Source organism: Tursiops truncatus, chromosome 16 (genome assembly GCF_011762595.2).
Source record: "Tursiops truncatus isolate mTurTru1 chromosome 16, mTurTru1.mat.Y, whole genome shotgun sequence".
NCBI lineage: Eukaryota > Metazoa > Chordata > Mammalia > Artiodactyla > Delphinidae > Tursiops > Tursiops truncatus.
In genome coordinates, this window is record NC_047049.1 from 59023527 (window position 1) to 59040089 (window position 16563).

A 16563-nucleotide genomic window follows, 5' to 3' on the forward strand; every position below is an offset into this window, starting at 1 on the left:
ATTGCTTTAGTCATTCCACAGACTTGGAATCTGGACTTAAATGTTTGTCACACTAATAGATTACTCCCACCCCCAATTCTCACTTTCTGCAATTTTCTCACTTCATAAGACAGAAATATACATCTGAACAAAGGTACAGAAATTTATTCCATTTCCTCCAGATAAGTGCTTCTTCCCTATGACAAGGTTTAGAATGGTATATATGAATGATAAGAAATCCTAAATTTAGTTTATCCCATAAAACTCAAGAAATGGTTCATCTTCACTGATCGCTTCATTGAAGTTACACTTACTGGGTGTGCAAAAGGCAGCAACCATTTTACCTTTAGGAAAACAGGCATGGCAAGTGATAATCTTTTCCCTGGGTCACAAACTGAGCAAGTAACAGCAAAAAAGACTTACGCTCTTGAGCCCCACTGGCATGCAGTTACCTCAATAGAACATCACTGCCTCTGATTTACTAGAGAGTACTTTGAGGAAGACCTTAACTTCCACTTTCCTGGGATGAAGGACTTAAAGGAATATGACTTTTATTTAACTACAATGTACAAAATAATTACCTCTACACAAATTCAAAAATGTGCTGGGCTTCCCTGGTGGCACAGTGGTTTAGAATCCGCCTGCCAGTGCAGGGGACATGGGTTCGAGCCCTGGTCCAGGAAGATCCCACATGCTGCGGAGCAATTAAGCCCGTGCACCACAACTACTGAGACTGCGCTCTAGAACCCGCAAGCCACAACTACCGAGCCTGCACGCCTAGAGCCCGTGCTCCACAACAAGAGAAGCCACCGCAATGAGAAGCCCGCACACCACAACAAAGAGCAGCCCCCACTCGCCGCAACTAGAGAAAACTCGCGCACAGCAACGAAGACCCAACACAGCCACAAATAAATAAGTAAATAAATTTGTTTAAAAAATATGTGCTATTTTTTTAAATTGTATGAGGATAAAAAGGAACTCAGTAGAGGGTTGAGATCTGCTATATATTTTCAATATTAAAATAAAAGTTGTAACCAAAATTATACCAGGCACATTTTGGCAGTTAGTATAAACCCAGCATTGACAAGCCACATGCCAAAAGATGTTTGCTTCCAAAGCACAGGAGAAAATGAATGAGCAAGGGCCCATATCCAAACTAATGCTTCAACTTTCCCTCTGATTTTGACAATCGTCATCTCATCAGTTTTGGCATTTTTGATTGCCTGTGATTAGGAACTTCTTTTATTAACACTGCTGGCAGATGTGCCTTGCTGGGGGCTCACCATCTGCTCTGCCTTCTTATGATGTTGGCCTGGAGATGACCTTTCGTCACCACCTCTTCATCAGTTGATCTCTGATGTGCCCCTCTGAGATAGGAGGGATTTATCTAATTAGGTGGCCTGATCTGAGCTAAGCAGGCAGGATAGAACAGGTCGGTTTTTCCACCCACTCCTTTTATCAGTTGGTGGGTAAAGGCTAACTTGGGGGGGGGGGGGCAACCAGAATGGGAAAGCCCCATTCTGTTGCTGATAATATGGGTTGTCTTTCCTCAGGGCTGTGGCCACCTCATCATGACTGAACCAGGCAGCTGCTTCTAGTTCTCTCAAGTTCACCTGGATCTGAAAGACATAAGGAAAAACAGGCTATAAGGTTAGGAGATACAAAACTTAGAATACGACAGCCAAAGATGAGAAAATGATTCCAGAACTGAGCAATCTTAGAAGGTAATATCTGGGATCTATAGTCTGGGAGATAATCAGTTCTAGATAGGGTCCAGAAGCAAAAGTACCATAATTAAGAGATGAGAGTTAAGTATATATTTTAAATATTAAAAAAAAAATTTTAAATCCTGGAAGCTCAAATAGTAAAATATTGAGTGGTTTGGGAATTCCCGGGTGGTCCAGTGGTTAGGACTCGGCACTTTCACTACTGTGGCCCAGGTTCAATCCCTGGTTGGGGAACTAAGATTCTGCAAGCCATGCGGCGTGGCCAAAAAAAAAAAAAAAAGTGGTTAACACTGAGAGGTAAAATTATATAACTAAAAAAAAGAACATATACATGTTACTCTTCTTCAAAGGATGTGTTAATTAATGATAGTCAAAAGCATAGTATCTGCCTTGCAAGAAGCAAAAATGCAAACTGCATCCACAGGGAGCTGAGACAGATTAGATATTATTCATTGTATAGAAACCAAAGCACAAAATAGACTTTGGCACATAGGGACCACAACACCATCTGTCAGGGATGTTAGAGCAAGGTGAGGTGGGATAAGACAACATCTAAGTCCCTCTCAATCAGAAGTTCCTATGATTTTATATTATTAGTCCCCAACATCCTGACTGGAGCAATAATACCAATTCTGAAATCAGTCATTAAATTTTATATATTTATTGTGTGCCTATTCTATGCAAGACTGTTAATTTCCTGATGATGAAAGATAAATTGTTTCATGATTGAGATATATACAAGGAAGAATGGTGATTGTGTTGGCACTCCCAATTTTTATGGTGATTAGTTGTTTATAAGATTGCAAATTCCTTAAAGGTATAAATCATATATTACATGTCTTTGTATAATCTAAACAATGCTGGACTAGACAGGTGCTTAGTAAGTACCTATGGACCAGCTTGGATGAGGCAAAGGATATATCATAAGGGAAGCATCAGAACTCACCTCTGTCTGCCCTGGTTTCACAGTTGCATGACAAGCAATCATGAGTGCACCATTAGGAAAGGGCCAGTGCTGAGATGCAGAGTATTGCAGTCTTTCCACCTCCAATCCCACCTCTCCTGCAGCTTCTCGCCAGATAGCCTCTTCCAGACTTTCACCTATAAGCACACAGATTAATTCAGGACAGCCCTGCAGCAGGAAGGGTGATACAGAAGCCCGTTGGCGAAAGGAACGCAAAACTGGCTCCCAAGTCAATGAAATACTCTTGGGGGAGCCCTAAATCTCTGAGTCTCTACACTAGGAATCAAGTCTGAAGTTGGGTATTGAACCACAATACTTGAACCTACTAGGTTAGTTACACAAAATAAGAGTCGGAGAGGCTACTGCTGCCCTCAGGTTTTTAATAAAGTTCAAATGCCACATTTCACCATTTGCAAATTTTACCCCAATAGACTGACAAAAAAACCAAACAAACCTGTAAATAAATATTAAATTCTAGTTAATATAATATTAATATGCATGTTGAAATATTTAGGAGGAAGTGTACTAATGTCTGCAATCTGTGCATCAAAAAATAAGATGGATTAATGGGTGGATAGAGGAATGCATAGACAGATATGTGATAAAGTAAACATAGTAATTATGGAATTTAGGTGGTGAGTACATGGGTGTTTACTGTATAAATCTTCCAGCTATGCTTATGTTTGAAAATTTGCCTATAAAATATTGGAGAATTGATGCCACAAAGTAGTTTTCTTGATATAATAGGGAAGAATGTGCTTGAGACACTATGGCAACAAGAATAAGAAATACATACTATTTCATACTATAAGATTTCATGTCTTTCAATGTTATCTGTATATGCCCGAAATTCCTTACCTATTATCACAAAAACCTGCCAAGGCAGAATACATTCCCTTGGGAAAGGAACTCTGGCGGGCAAGCAGTCATTGAGTCCCATCTGACACCAGAGTGATCACCACAGGAGTCATCTAGGAAAAGGGGATGGAAACTTGGGCACTAGGGCTTTGGGGCCTGTTAATGAAACAAAGTAATGGGTAACTAAGGAAAGCCTTTTAGCTGTACAGGCTTCCATCCACAAGACAAAGTAGTGCACAGCCTTCTTGGATTACTGACCTTTTAAAGCGATAATTACCTGTGGATAATAGATGATCTTATTGGAAGGGCACACACGCTTGCTGCCAGCCACATTCTTCTTGGTGGGCTGTCCACTTCTGCTGCAGAACTGATGAGCATCATGCCAATGGAGAAGAGCCTGAGCCTAGGAATACAAAGATGGGCTTGGTTTCATTTGGAGAGTATGTGGGGCTCATTATAATGGTGCTGGGACTACTATTTAGAGCAACTCAAAGGGACACACCAATCCCTTTTCAGCTCACCTACTTTAAATGCTTATTAACTATTTAAACTTTAAAATAAGGAAACTATTTGAACATAGTCCTCTAGCATCTGAAGTACGAATTTTATTTTATTTTATTTTGGGGGGCTGTGCTGTGTGGCTTGCGGGATCTTAGTTCCCCGACCAGGGATTGACCAGGCCCACAACAGTGAAAGCCCAACTCCTAACCACTGGACCGCCAGGGAATTCTCTGAAGTATGAATTTTTAAAAAGCATATTTTAAATGTATTATGAATTATTTTAAAAATATGATATATAAAATATCATAATGAACACCCGTGAACTTATGAGCCAGCTTAAAAAGAAAACATTTTCAGTATAATTACCACCCCAACATGTACTCCTCTCCAATAAAGTTGGAATTTTTTTGCAAATAAAAAATGTTAAGGGACTTCCCTGGTGGCCCAGTGGGTAAGACTCCACATTCCCAATGCAGGGGGCCTGGGTTCCATCCCTGGTCAGGGAACTAGATACTGCAACTAAGAGTCTGCATTTTGCAACTAAAGAAGTCTGCATGCCACAACGAAGATCCTGTGTGCCGCAACTAAGACCTGGCACAGTCAAAAATAAATAAATAAATAATTTTAAAAATGTTTAGAGATACCTCTTTAAATGGGCAGTCAAAAGCACTTTAGCAAGTGAAATCTAAAGCTGGAGGACAAGTCGTTAAAGCAATATAAAATAACTCCTCATGATGTATATGTCATGCTGTGGGTCATTAAAAATGTTTATAAGGCTGATAGATCATATTGCCATATATCTGCACACCCTCAGGAGACAATGGTACTAACAACGGTCCTGCCAAAAACAGGGTAAAAGAAAGAAGAATAAGCAATCTCCCTACAGCACATTGTCCTTCTGCCAAGGTTTGTAGGAAGGACTATGATCTGAAAAAAAAAAAATCAAATGTTTCCCATATACACTACTTTACTTAATTTCCTACAGAACCAAGAAATCAATCTACCATGGATAGCAAGGAGGCATCCTTCACATTCAGCTGAAAGAGAGCCTTCCTCAGCCCAGTGAAAGACCCCTTGAGCTCTGTCTCCATTTCAGTTTTCTGTAAGGAAGCTAAAAAATTAGAAAAGAGAACAAAATGAAATGAATGTCAAGCTTTACCTCAGGGACCCTCTCAAGTATATTCTGTTAGAACAGTGTTTCCCAAACTCACCTAATATGACTCAACTAGGGAGAATAAAAAAATATACAGGTTCTCAAACCCCTGCCTGGAGATTCTGCATAGCAGGTGAGTGAGGCCCAGAAATCTTGATTTTTTAACAAGCACCAGGAGATTCTTATATTCAGGCAAATTTGGGAAACATTAGAGCATAGTGTTTCCCAAGATCCTCTTCGGGGCAATAAGAACATTCGCACTAGCCACACACTATCCCTGGCTAAAAAGATGAAAGGGGACCTCTAAGCTCCTGTCTGAACCTCCATTCCAGCATCATTACCTTTACAGCTACACCGTGAAAGAGAGAAGGAAAGCCTGACAGGAGCCATGAGCCTCTAGCAAACCAGTTCCCAAATGCAGGTCTGAAGACCCAGAGCTACTCCAAGGTAACATGTTTATTCACCTGCATTGATAAGAGAAATAAGAATAATGTCATGAATTTTAAAACATTTCTTATGAAATATTTAAGACATATAAAGGTATAAATGTATAAAGGTACAGAGAATAATACAGTAAACATCTTTGTACCACCACCTAGCTGAGAAAGAAAGTATTAAAATGTCCTTTAAGTGATGATGATGGTAGATGGTACTATCTTTTAAGGTCCTAACTTAAGAAAAATTGAAATTGTTTTGTATTCTTAAAATGTTCTTTGAAATTTTACTATTATGTGGAATCCCAAAGTCTAAGAACCACTGGGAAGTACCCATCAGGAATAATGTTATGTACCATTTATGGAAGAGGAGCTATTTAGACCTAGATCCAGAGCAAACAATGCTGCTTGCTGTTCGGAGCATCCAGTTAGCATGGAATATTCTGTTGTTTGCATGTCCTGCCCAAACTTACCCAGGAGCCTTTCCAACTCGAAGAAACACAGAAGGAGAAGGGAAGAAAACAAGGGTTTTAATTAAACCATCAGAGCCATACTAGACTTATTGGAAACCATCTACTTCAACTTGAAGTAGGTACAGCTGGCTTCTAGTCACTGCCCTGCAGCTAATTAGCTATATCATCTTGGCCTAATCACTTAACCTCTCAAGGCCTCCATTTTCTCATCAGCAGTCTGAATAGTTTAAAGGAATTCTTTCTGTGTAACACTGTATTACTCTATGATTGTATCATGAAAGGAGCATATCCCCTAGTTTTAAAGATACATGATAGTTGACTTATTAAAGCACTGAAAAAAAAATAAGTGTCAAACTTAAAATGGTAGAGAGCCCAAAGCAGGTCTATAATTTACTCTTCAGATCATGCTGCTTTTGTGGGCCAGGGTAGGCTACTCATCTGAGACCCTGGTCTGTAAAGACAAGTGCTGTATAGGGAGAAAATCTATCCTCCTGTGCATGAAGGGCTCATATTTATTTGTTCATAATACAAAATTACATTGCTAATCTATAAATAATGTTTAGTGCCTTCTGATAAATATCCTCATGTACTTATGCACTGCTAGAAACTACCTATCTAAGTATTCCAACATCTGACCCTGGCAATGTATTTAGAAGTTTCTGCATAGTGGCATCATATAAAACTCAAGGTAGCATCTTGAATGCCAAATCCCAATGGCTTAGATATCTCTAGTTATATACCTTAAAAGAGTTCTCAAAACAATTTTAGTTCACGTTTAGTTTTGACCCTTCTAAGGAGAAATTAAGTCATGATGCAAATCTTAAACAGTGTAACAGTGAACAGCTTCTTGGAGGCTGGAAATTGCTGGTCCAAGGCAGGGGTTGGCAAAATATTTCAAGTTCTGTGAGCCATACGGTCTCTGTCACAATACTCTGTTTTACCATTGTAGTGCAAAAGCAGTCATAAACAATATGTAAATGAATGAGTGAGGCTGTGTTCCAATAAAAATGTATTTAAAAAACAGACATGGGTTCCAATTTGGACAGCAGTTTTCCTGACCCTTGGTTTAAGGCTATAGTGGTTCAAACCATCACCAAAAAATATTCGATTGGGCAATGCAGGTTTATACGTTAAATAATTAATTGGCAGAAGAAGCTTGAAAAATCTGGACTCTAAACTCGGAGGATTCTTCTCAGGGATTTGATATGGACCGAGTTCTGCTTAGCGGCCACAGCCTGGTCTACTTCACTAGTCTACTCTGGGCTTACCTAATAGGCTATGCTGGCGGGGCCAGGTATTGATGTTCTGATTTCTGAACCAAAGGAGCCAGGTTATGAAAGCGGTAAAATGCTCCTGTCTGCTGGGCTTTTTTACATGCATCATCATCTTCCTTCAGCTCAGATAAATACCTGTGTTTTGGAAATAATCAAAGCATTACAAAACCGTACTTAGTTTCTTTTACAGCATTCATCTTTGAGAATTCTGTTCCTGCACTGGTCTCCTACCATGGTTATTCCTTTTATTTATTTACATCCTAAATTTCTTTAAAAAAGGATTTGAGGTGGCTACAGGGGGTCATTCCCTCCTTTGTCCTACTGTATACTTTGCCCATACTTCTGTGGTTGCACTTACATGGTGCTATTTGTTAATCTGTGTCTCCCCTGAAAGACTATGATCTTTTTTTTTTAACATCTTTATTGGAGTATAATTGCTTTACAATAATTGCTTTACAATGGTGTGTTAGTTTCTGCTTTATAACAAAGTGAATCAGCTATACATATATCCCCATATCTCTTCCCTCTTGGGTCTCCCTCCCTCCCAACCTCCCTATCCCACCCCTCTAGGTGGTCACAAAGCACCAAGCTGATCTCCCTGTGCTATGCGGCTGCTTCCCACTAGCTATCTATTTTACGTTTGGTAGTGTATATATGTCCATGCCACTCTCTCACTTTGTCACAGCTTACCCTTCCCCCTCCCCATATCCTCAAGTCCATGCTCTAGTAGGGCTGTGTCTTTATTCCCGTCTTACCCCTAGGTTCTTCATGACCGTTTTTTTTTCCCCTTAGATTCCATATATATGTGTTAGCGTACGTTATTTGTTTTTCTCTTTCTGACTTACTTCACTCTGTATGACAGACTCTAGGTCCATCCACCTCACTACAAATAACTCAATTTCCTTTCTTTTTATGGCTGAGTAATATTCCATTGTATATATGTGCCACATCTTCTTTATCCATTCATCCGATGATGGACACTTAGGTTGCTTCCATCTCCTGGCTATTGTAAATAGAGCTGCAATGAACATTTTGGTACATGACTCTTTTTGAATTATGGTTTTCTCAGGGTATATGCCCAGGAGTGGGATTGCTGGGTCATATGGTAGTTCTATTTGTAGTTTTTTAAGGAACCTCCATACTGTTCTCCATAGTGGCTGTATCAGTTTACATTCCTACCAACAGTGCAAGAGTGTTCCCTTTTCTCCACACCCTCTCCAGCATTTATTGTTTGTAGATTTTTTGATGATGGCCATTCTGACTTGTATGAGGTGATACCTCATTGTGGTTTTGATTTGCATTTCTCTAATGATTAGTGATGTTGAGCATCCTTTCATGTGTTTGTTGGCAATCTGTATATCTTCTTTGCAGAAATGTCTATTTAGGTCTTCTGCCCATTTTTTAATTGGGTTGTTTGTTTTTTTGATATTGAGCTGCATGAGCTGCTTGTATATTTTGGAGATTAATCCTTTGTCAGTTACTTCATTTGCAAATATTTTCTCCCATTCTGAGGGTTGTCTTTTGGTCTTGTTCATGGTTTCCTTTGCTGTGCAAAAGCTTTTAAGTTTCATTAGGTCCCATTTGTTTATTTTTGGTTTTATTTACATTTCTCTAGGAGTTGGGTCAAAAAGGATCTTGCTGTGATTGATGTCATAGAGTGTTCTGCCTATGTTTTCCTCTAAGAGTTTGATAGTGTCTGGCCTTACATTTAGGTCTTTAATCTATTTTGAGTTTATTTTTGTGTATGGTGTTAGGGAGTGTTCTAATTTCATTCTTTTACATGTAGCTGTCCAGTTTTCCCAGCACCACTTATTGAAGAGGCTGACTTTTCTCCATTGTATATTCTTACCTCCTTTATCAAAAATGACTATGATCTTCTTAAGGGCAGGGTCTGCCTTAGTTCTGTATCATGGGTAATTAGCATATTGAATGGCTCAATTCAATAAGTATTTATTGAATTGAACTTCAAGGGTAATAAATATTTACTGAATTGAACCTCAAGGTACTTTGCCAATATTATGCTGTGAGGCAAGAATTTACATGCAGTGGAGTGAAAGGAAAACAAGTTCAGTGATAAAACATCAAACACAGAGCACCTAGAGATGGGAGCAGACTTTATTATTGCAGACAAGGAACAAACAGTATACCTTCAGAAACCCTTATTCAATCTAGGGATGATAAAGAGCAAATTTATCTTCAATGCACTCTTATTTCAAACATCTATTCCCCCAGGTGGATGCCGTTAGCTTCTTATCTCTACTGAAGGGATCATTGATGAAAGTGAAGCCATATTTGACATACACTTATTTAATAAGTGTAATAATTTCTTTTCTTTTTTTTTTTTTTTTTTTTTTTTTTTTGCGTTACGCGGGTCTCTCACTGTTGTGCCCTCTCCCGCTGCCGAGCACAGGCTCCGGACGCGCAGGCTCAGCGGCCATGGCTCACGGGCCCAGCCGCTCCGCGGCATGTGGGATCCTCCCGGACTCGGGCACGAATCCATGTCCCCTGCATCGGCAGGCAGACTCCCAACCACTGCGCCACCAGGGAGGCCCCAAAGTGTAATATTTTCTATAGCCAAAATTAAAATGTAGAAAAAGAGAACATCCTGTAATTAGTTTCTCTAAAAAAAAAAACGTAATAGAGCAAGTTCTGTACCTTCATTAAGGACGGCCTAAGTCTATCCTTTCAAGAGACTTGGGAATCAGGGCAGGAACTGCGTGATTCAGGGAGGACTGAATGTGGATTCTCCTTCTGCAGCCTTAGGGATAATGATTTTTTTTTTGGCCTTGCCGCGCAGCCTGCAGGATCTCAGTTACCCTACCAGGGACTGAACCCAAGCTCCAGCAGTGAAAGCCTATGGTCCTAACCACTAGGCAACCAGGGAACTCCCAGGGATAATGATTTTGACTGCTGAAAGCCCTACAACAGACTCTCAGGTATATGGCATATTTTGTCACTTAAGTAGGAAACACAGTTTAGAGATATTTTCTGTAGGATCTGGGAGCTTTTGTAACACCAGTAGAGTTAGCTCCACATGAAACTAAAAAGTAAAATGATAAACATGCCCTAGTGGCATCTATAGGAACCTATTTTTGACTGTATGATAAAAGCGATTGCAGTGAGCGCTTTGTAAACAGAAGACAAAAGAAACAGTTTTCTGAGATTTGAATACTCATGATATTTTTATACTTATTGCGAGTGACTGCAACCTCCTGGGACAAAGTCTCAATGTATGTCAAAGGAGAGCTATGTGCCACTCAGAAGTTACCAAATATAAACAATAGAACAAAATGCTAACTTTGTAAAAGAACAGTAGCAGTGATACAACCTGTGCTTTGCCCTAAAGATCCTAAAAAGCAAAACATCTACAAAAGCATCCAGGTTAAGGTCTTAAACCTGGGGCCTCACTGGAACTGGGACTGAGATCCAAAAAGTTCCTTGCATTCTTCTTGATTGGAACACCTTTTTTAGAAATGCATTTTCTTGCTGTACATCTGAAACACTGTAAATCAACTATACTTCAGTAAAAAATAAATAAACTAGAAGGATATATTTTACAGCACAGGGAATATAGCCAATATTTTATAATAACTTTTTTTTAAATGTACACCAATAAAGTACCATATTTATTTGTTTTAATAGGTGTTATTTTATTGGGATTTTACATAAGACTTTTGTTTCTAGATCATCACTGCTCTAGGGAAACCAACATAGAATTTTTAGCAGGAAAAATGACATAATTACATTATAATTCAGAAATAACCATTATTATAACAAAATGAATTGGAATAGGGTAAAACAAGAGGTGACAAACTCAGTTAGGAAGTGATTTCAAGAGACCAGGCAAAACAAACACATGAAAGAATACTCAGCATCATCAATTAGAGAAATGCAAATAAAAACCACAATGGGGCATCACCTCACACCCGTCAGAATGGCCATCATCAAAAAATCTACAAACAAATGCTGGAGAGAGTGTGGAGAAAAGAGAACCCTCCTGCACCGTTGGTGGGAATGTAAATTGATAAAGCCACCATGGAGAACAGCATGGAGGCTCCTCAAAAAACTAAAAATAGAACTAGCATACGACCCAGCAATCCCACCACTGGACATATATCCTGAGAAAACCATAATTCAAAAAGAGTCATGTACCACAATGTTCATTGCAGCTCCATCCACAATAGCCAGGACATGGAAGCAAGACAAGTGTCCATCGACAGATGAATGGATAAAAAAGATGTGGCGCATACATACAATGGAACACTACCCAGCCATAAAAAGAAACAAAATTGAGCCACCTGCAGTGAGGTGGACGGACCCAGAGTCTGCCGCACAGCGAAGCAAGTCAGAAAGAGAAAAACAAACACCACATGCCAATACATATATATGGAATTTAAAAAAAAAAAATGGACATGAAGAATCTAGGGGGCAGGACAGAAACAAAGACACAGACCTACTAGAGAATGGACTCGAGGACACGGGGAGGGGGAAGGGTAAGCTGGGAGAAAGTGAGAGAGTGGCATGGACATATATACACTACCAAATGTAAAATAGATAGCTAGTGGGAAGCAGCCGCATAGCACAGGGAGATCAGCTCTGTGCTTTGTGACCACCTAGAGGGATGGGATAGGGAGGGTGGGAGGGAGGGAGATACAAGAAGGAAGAGACACGGGGACACATGTATATGTACAGCTGATTCACCCTGCCACACAGCAGAAACCAACACACCATTAAGCAATCATACTCCAATAAAGATGTTAAAAAAAAAAAAAGGGGGCTTCCCTGGTGGTGCAGTGGTTGAGAGTCCGCCTGCCGATGCAGGGGATACGGGTTCGTGCCCCGGTCCAGGAAGATCACACATGCCGCGGAGCGGCTGGGCCCGTGAGCCATGGCCGCTGAGCCTGCACGTCCGGAGCCTGTGCTCCGCAACGGGAGAGGCCACAACAGTGAGAGGCCCGAGTACCGAAAAAAAAAAAAAAAAAAATGGGCACAGGTTCGTGATGCCCCAAAACAATTACAATAGTAACATCAAAGATCACAGATCACAACAAATATAATTATAATGAAAAAGTTTGAATTATTGTGAGAATTACCTAAACGTGACACAGAGACATGGAATGAGCAAATGCTGTTGGAAAAATTGTTCCAAGAGGATTACTTGACGCAGGGTTGCCACAAACTCTCAATTTGTAAAAAGCACAGTATCTGCAAAGCGCAATGAAGCAAAACACAGTAAAATGAGGTATGCCTGTATACATTATGCTTTATACATTGCAGTATTCAAGGCTCAAATTGTCCCAAATTTGGCCAATGTGAACTCCTTGAAGTTGACCCGTGTATCCACACAACCCCAGTGGTATTGAAAGCATTCCTGCTTTCTGGCATAGCAAGAGGTATCAAGCTCATCTGGTACATTTCCTGCCCCAGACCTAGAATCAGCCATTCTTTTCAAGGAGCCCTTCTTCCTTTTGTTGGGAAATGGCTTTCAGAGACTATGATCAGCACTGGGGATGCTCACTTCTACCAGACTGTCATTATTTCTATGCCCTCTCAGTAAATAAAGCTAGGAAATATGTGAATTTCAGAAAGAAAACTAAATCTTGCATTCATATGGATATTTCCAATTTAAGTGAACAATTAAATCATCAGTTATTATATTTGTATCCCTTTGCTTTCACACTGAAAATCTTGGTTTTAATGACATTAACATGATTGCGTATTTGCTTATGCATATACATAACATATACATATATAATGTATATTATGCGTAAAATAGTTTCAAAGCTACAATACTAGTATTACTACTAACAACAGAACTATCAATTGTGGGACTTCCCTGGTGGTCCAGTGGTTAGGACTCCAAGCTTTCACTTGCATGCTTTCACTTGCACAAGCTTACAAATCTGGAAATAGTCTGAAGTTAAGGTTTCCTGAATCTCCTCTCTGAGAACCCCTGCAGTCCCTCCTGGATACATGGAACCACTTCCAGCCCCGCCACCACTGTTACTGCCACTGCTGCTACTACTGCCAGGGGAGGAGGCAGTTAAGCCATCCAAAACTTTTCGGAAATTAAACTTCTTCATTCTAAAAACATAGGACAATGAGGGGCACCAGACGTGTCTCTGAAGGTTCAGGGTCCAAGGCTCTGCTAGTGTTGGAGGGTCTCCTGCAGAGGTGGGGGGTGGCTGTGGCTCACAGTGAGGACAAGGACACTGGCAGCAGAAGTTCTGGGAAGTACTCCTTGGCGTGAGCCCTCCCAGAGACTCTATAATAACTTTTAATGCAATATAATCTATAAAAATTTTGAATCGTTGTGTTAATCACCTGAAACTAATATAATATTGTAAATCAACTATACCTCAATAATAAATAGATAAATAACTTACAAATGCATTTTTCACCTTTAAGTATAATAGTTTGGAAACCATAACACACTAAAATTATCAAACTTAAACTGTTTATTTCTTATTAATTTATACCCCCATAACATAGGAGCAGGGTTTTTTTAAAAAATAAATTTATTTATTTATTTATTTTTGGCTGCGTTGGGTCTTTGTTGCTGCGCGCGGGCTTTCTCTAGTTGCAGCGAGCGGGGGCTACTCTTCGTTGCGGTGCGCGGGCTTCTCATTGCGGTGGCTTCTTTTGTGCAGCAGGGGCTCTAGGTGCACAGGCTTCAGTAGTTGTGGCTCATGGGCTTAGTTGCTCCGTGGCATGTGGGATCTTCCCAGACCAGGGCTCGAACCCGTGTTCCCTGCATTCGCAGGCGGATTCTTAACCACTGCGTCCCCAAGGAAGTCCCTGAGTGGTGGGATTCTGGATGATTTCCCTTTTTAAAAAAAATTGGTAACTGTATTTTCTGATTTCTATAGAATGACTATTTTTTAACTTTCATAATAAGAAAAAACGGACTTCCCTATGGCGCAGTGGTTAAGAATCTGCCTGCCAATGCAGGGGACACGGGTTCGAGCCCTGGTCTGGGAAGATCCCACATGCCACGGAACAACTAAGCCCATGCGCCACAACTACTGAGCCTACGTTCTAGAGCCCATGAGCCACCACTTGAGCCCGTGTGCCACAACTACTGAAGCCCGTGTGCCTAGAGTCCGTGCTCCGCAACAAGAGAAGTCGCTGCAATGAGAAGGCCGCGCACAGCAACAAAGACCCAACACAGCCTAATTAATTAATTAATTTAATTTTTAAAAAAAGAAATCCCACCACTCACAGATGATCATTGTTTATACCTTGGAATTCTCCAAAGTATTTATTAATATTATGCATCTATACATATGCAATAAGTACTTTTAGAACTGATCTACTACTTTGTAGCCTTTTTTTGTAAGCATATTAACATTTTTCACACCATATTCTTTACTGATAGAATTTTAGTTTTCTTATGATTTTTAATTAATTTTCAATACATTTAATCACTTTAACACTCATTTTTTAGACTTCAGTAATTCTGCTATTGTTCTTAGAGTCTCAGCCTGAGAACTGTAAATAACCCAAATGTCCAACAATATCTAAAACAAGTATTGCAATTTTGTTGTCTTCTAACTCTTGCTCATGTAAGATTGTGTACGTTTATGTGCCTTTAAACATTGAACTGGGCCCTCATGTATGGCAGAGCTTTCAGTGTGGGAAGCCCTGGTAGTGAGTGTATCCCTCCAGAGGGGTTTTACATCTGCAAGTCTACAAATACTACTTAAAGTCTTTTCTTAGTTTGGGGGTTTTGGACCATACCACATAGATGGTGCAAATTTAAACCCCAAAACTGAATGAGAGCAGGCTACTGATTTCAAATTCACAGATTTTATATTTGCCCCGGCTGGGGACAAAGAAGTCCTTTATCACCTTCCTGTACTGGTGTAGATTTTTTTTTTTTCTAGTCTGCCTTTCACTGTGGTTTAGTTCTTGGGGGAGGGAGTTGCGAGGGGATGGGGAGGTATGCAGGGACTGGAGTTATCTACCTTATTTTCAGGAACCTTAATGAACTATTATTCAATATAGTTTTTAATTCTATCATATGGGTATATCATGATTTAATTAATTTTTCCCTTACTGTTCATTCATCCATTCAACAATATTTCAGTGCCTACTATGTGCCAGATACTAGGGTTTTATGCACTAGGGGTACCATAGGGGAAAAGACAAAGTTCTTATCTTTTATTTTTAAGTCTTCATTGAATTTGTTACAATATTGCTTCTGGTTTTTTTTTAATGTTTTGGTTTTTTGGCCCCAAGGCATGTGAGATCTTAGCTCCCCAGCCAGGGATCTAACTCACACGCCCTGCATTGTAAGGTGAAGTCTTAACCACCCACCAGGGAAGTCCCCAAAGTTCTTATCTTAAAAAAAGAACTTATATTTAAGTATGTCAGACATTTTAGATATTGGAAATTTAATTGTTTAGAAATTCTCTAGTTATAAATAATTTGCATTGAACATCTTTATACGTAAATCTTAATCATACATCCGTAATCCCCAATATAGGATTTTGAGATACTTATATTTTATAATTTAATGGACCAAAGATATAATAATTAGAGCTCAGTTTGGTCAAAACTCACCGTGTCTTAGTGACATAGGTTGACAGCAGCCTATAGCACCAAAAAGATTTTCTCCTGCGAGTAATTCCACAATACAGGGACATTGTCAGGTCCTTAGGGGAAAGAGGAGTTTAGAAAAAAAAGAGAGAGATCATAGCATGCAATTTAAAGTAATGAATCACCAAGAGGGTTATACTTTAAGCCAAAATAGGATCACTATTTAATACTAAGGAAAGATAAACTGAATGGGAGTCAGATGATCTGGCTTCTAAATTGCATTTATACTGCTAACTAGCTGTGGGATTTCAACTTTTCAGTACCTTTCCTAATCTACAAAATTGAAACCTGTTCTGCCTACCTAATAGGTTGTTGTGAGAATCAGCTAACTATACATGAAAAAATATGTGCTCCTCCTTCCACATATGGAATTCTTTCTGGGTGGTAGTTGCCAAGCCAAGGCCTACATTTCTCTCCTCCTTTGGTCCTTTGGTAGGACCAAAACTAGGTCTTAACAATGGAATGTGACTAGAAGTGATGTGTATCTCTTCTAGGCTGACACAGTTAAGTAGTGGTATGCCTTCTTCATCCTCTATCCCCGTCTGCTTGGAAGACTCTGGAATGGCAGAGCCATTAGATAGAAGAGCCTAGATCCCTGA

General features: G+C 39.8%; 1 protein-coding gene across 1 annotated transcript; it reads right to left on the minus strand.

Annotated features, from left to right (window-relative positions):
* Positions 1-597: 597 nt before the first annotated feature.
* NUDT13 (nudix hydrolase 13) lies at positions 598-16052 on the minus strand. The gene is given in 11 exon segments (XM_073793474.1): positions 598-1434; positions 1436-1468; positions 1470-1598; positions 2653-2812; positions 3535-3641; positions 3806-3931; positions 5034-5140; positions 5973-6105; positions 6200-6218; positions 7376-7498; positions 15929-16052. Coding segments are annotated over 11 exon segments (1065 nt in total). The 5' UTR covers positions 16012-16052; the 3' UTR covers positions 598-1389.
* Positions 16053-16563: the final 511 nt, after the last annotated feature.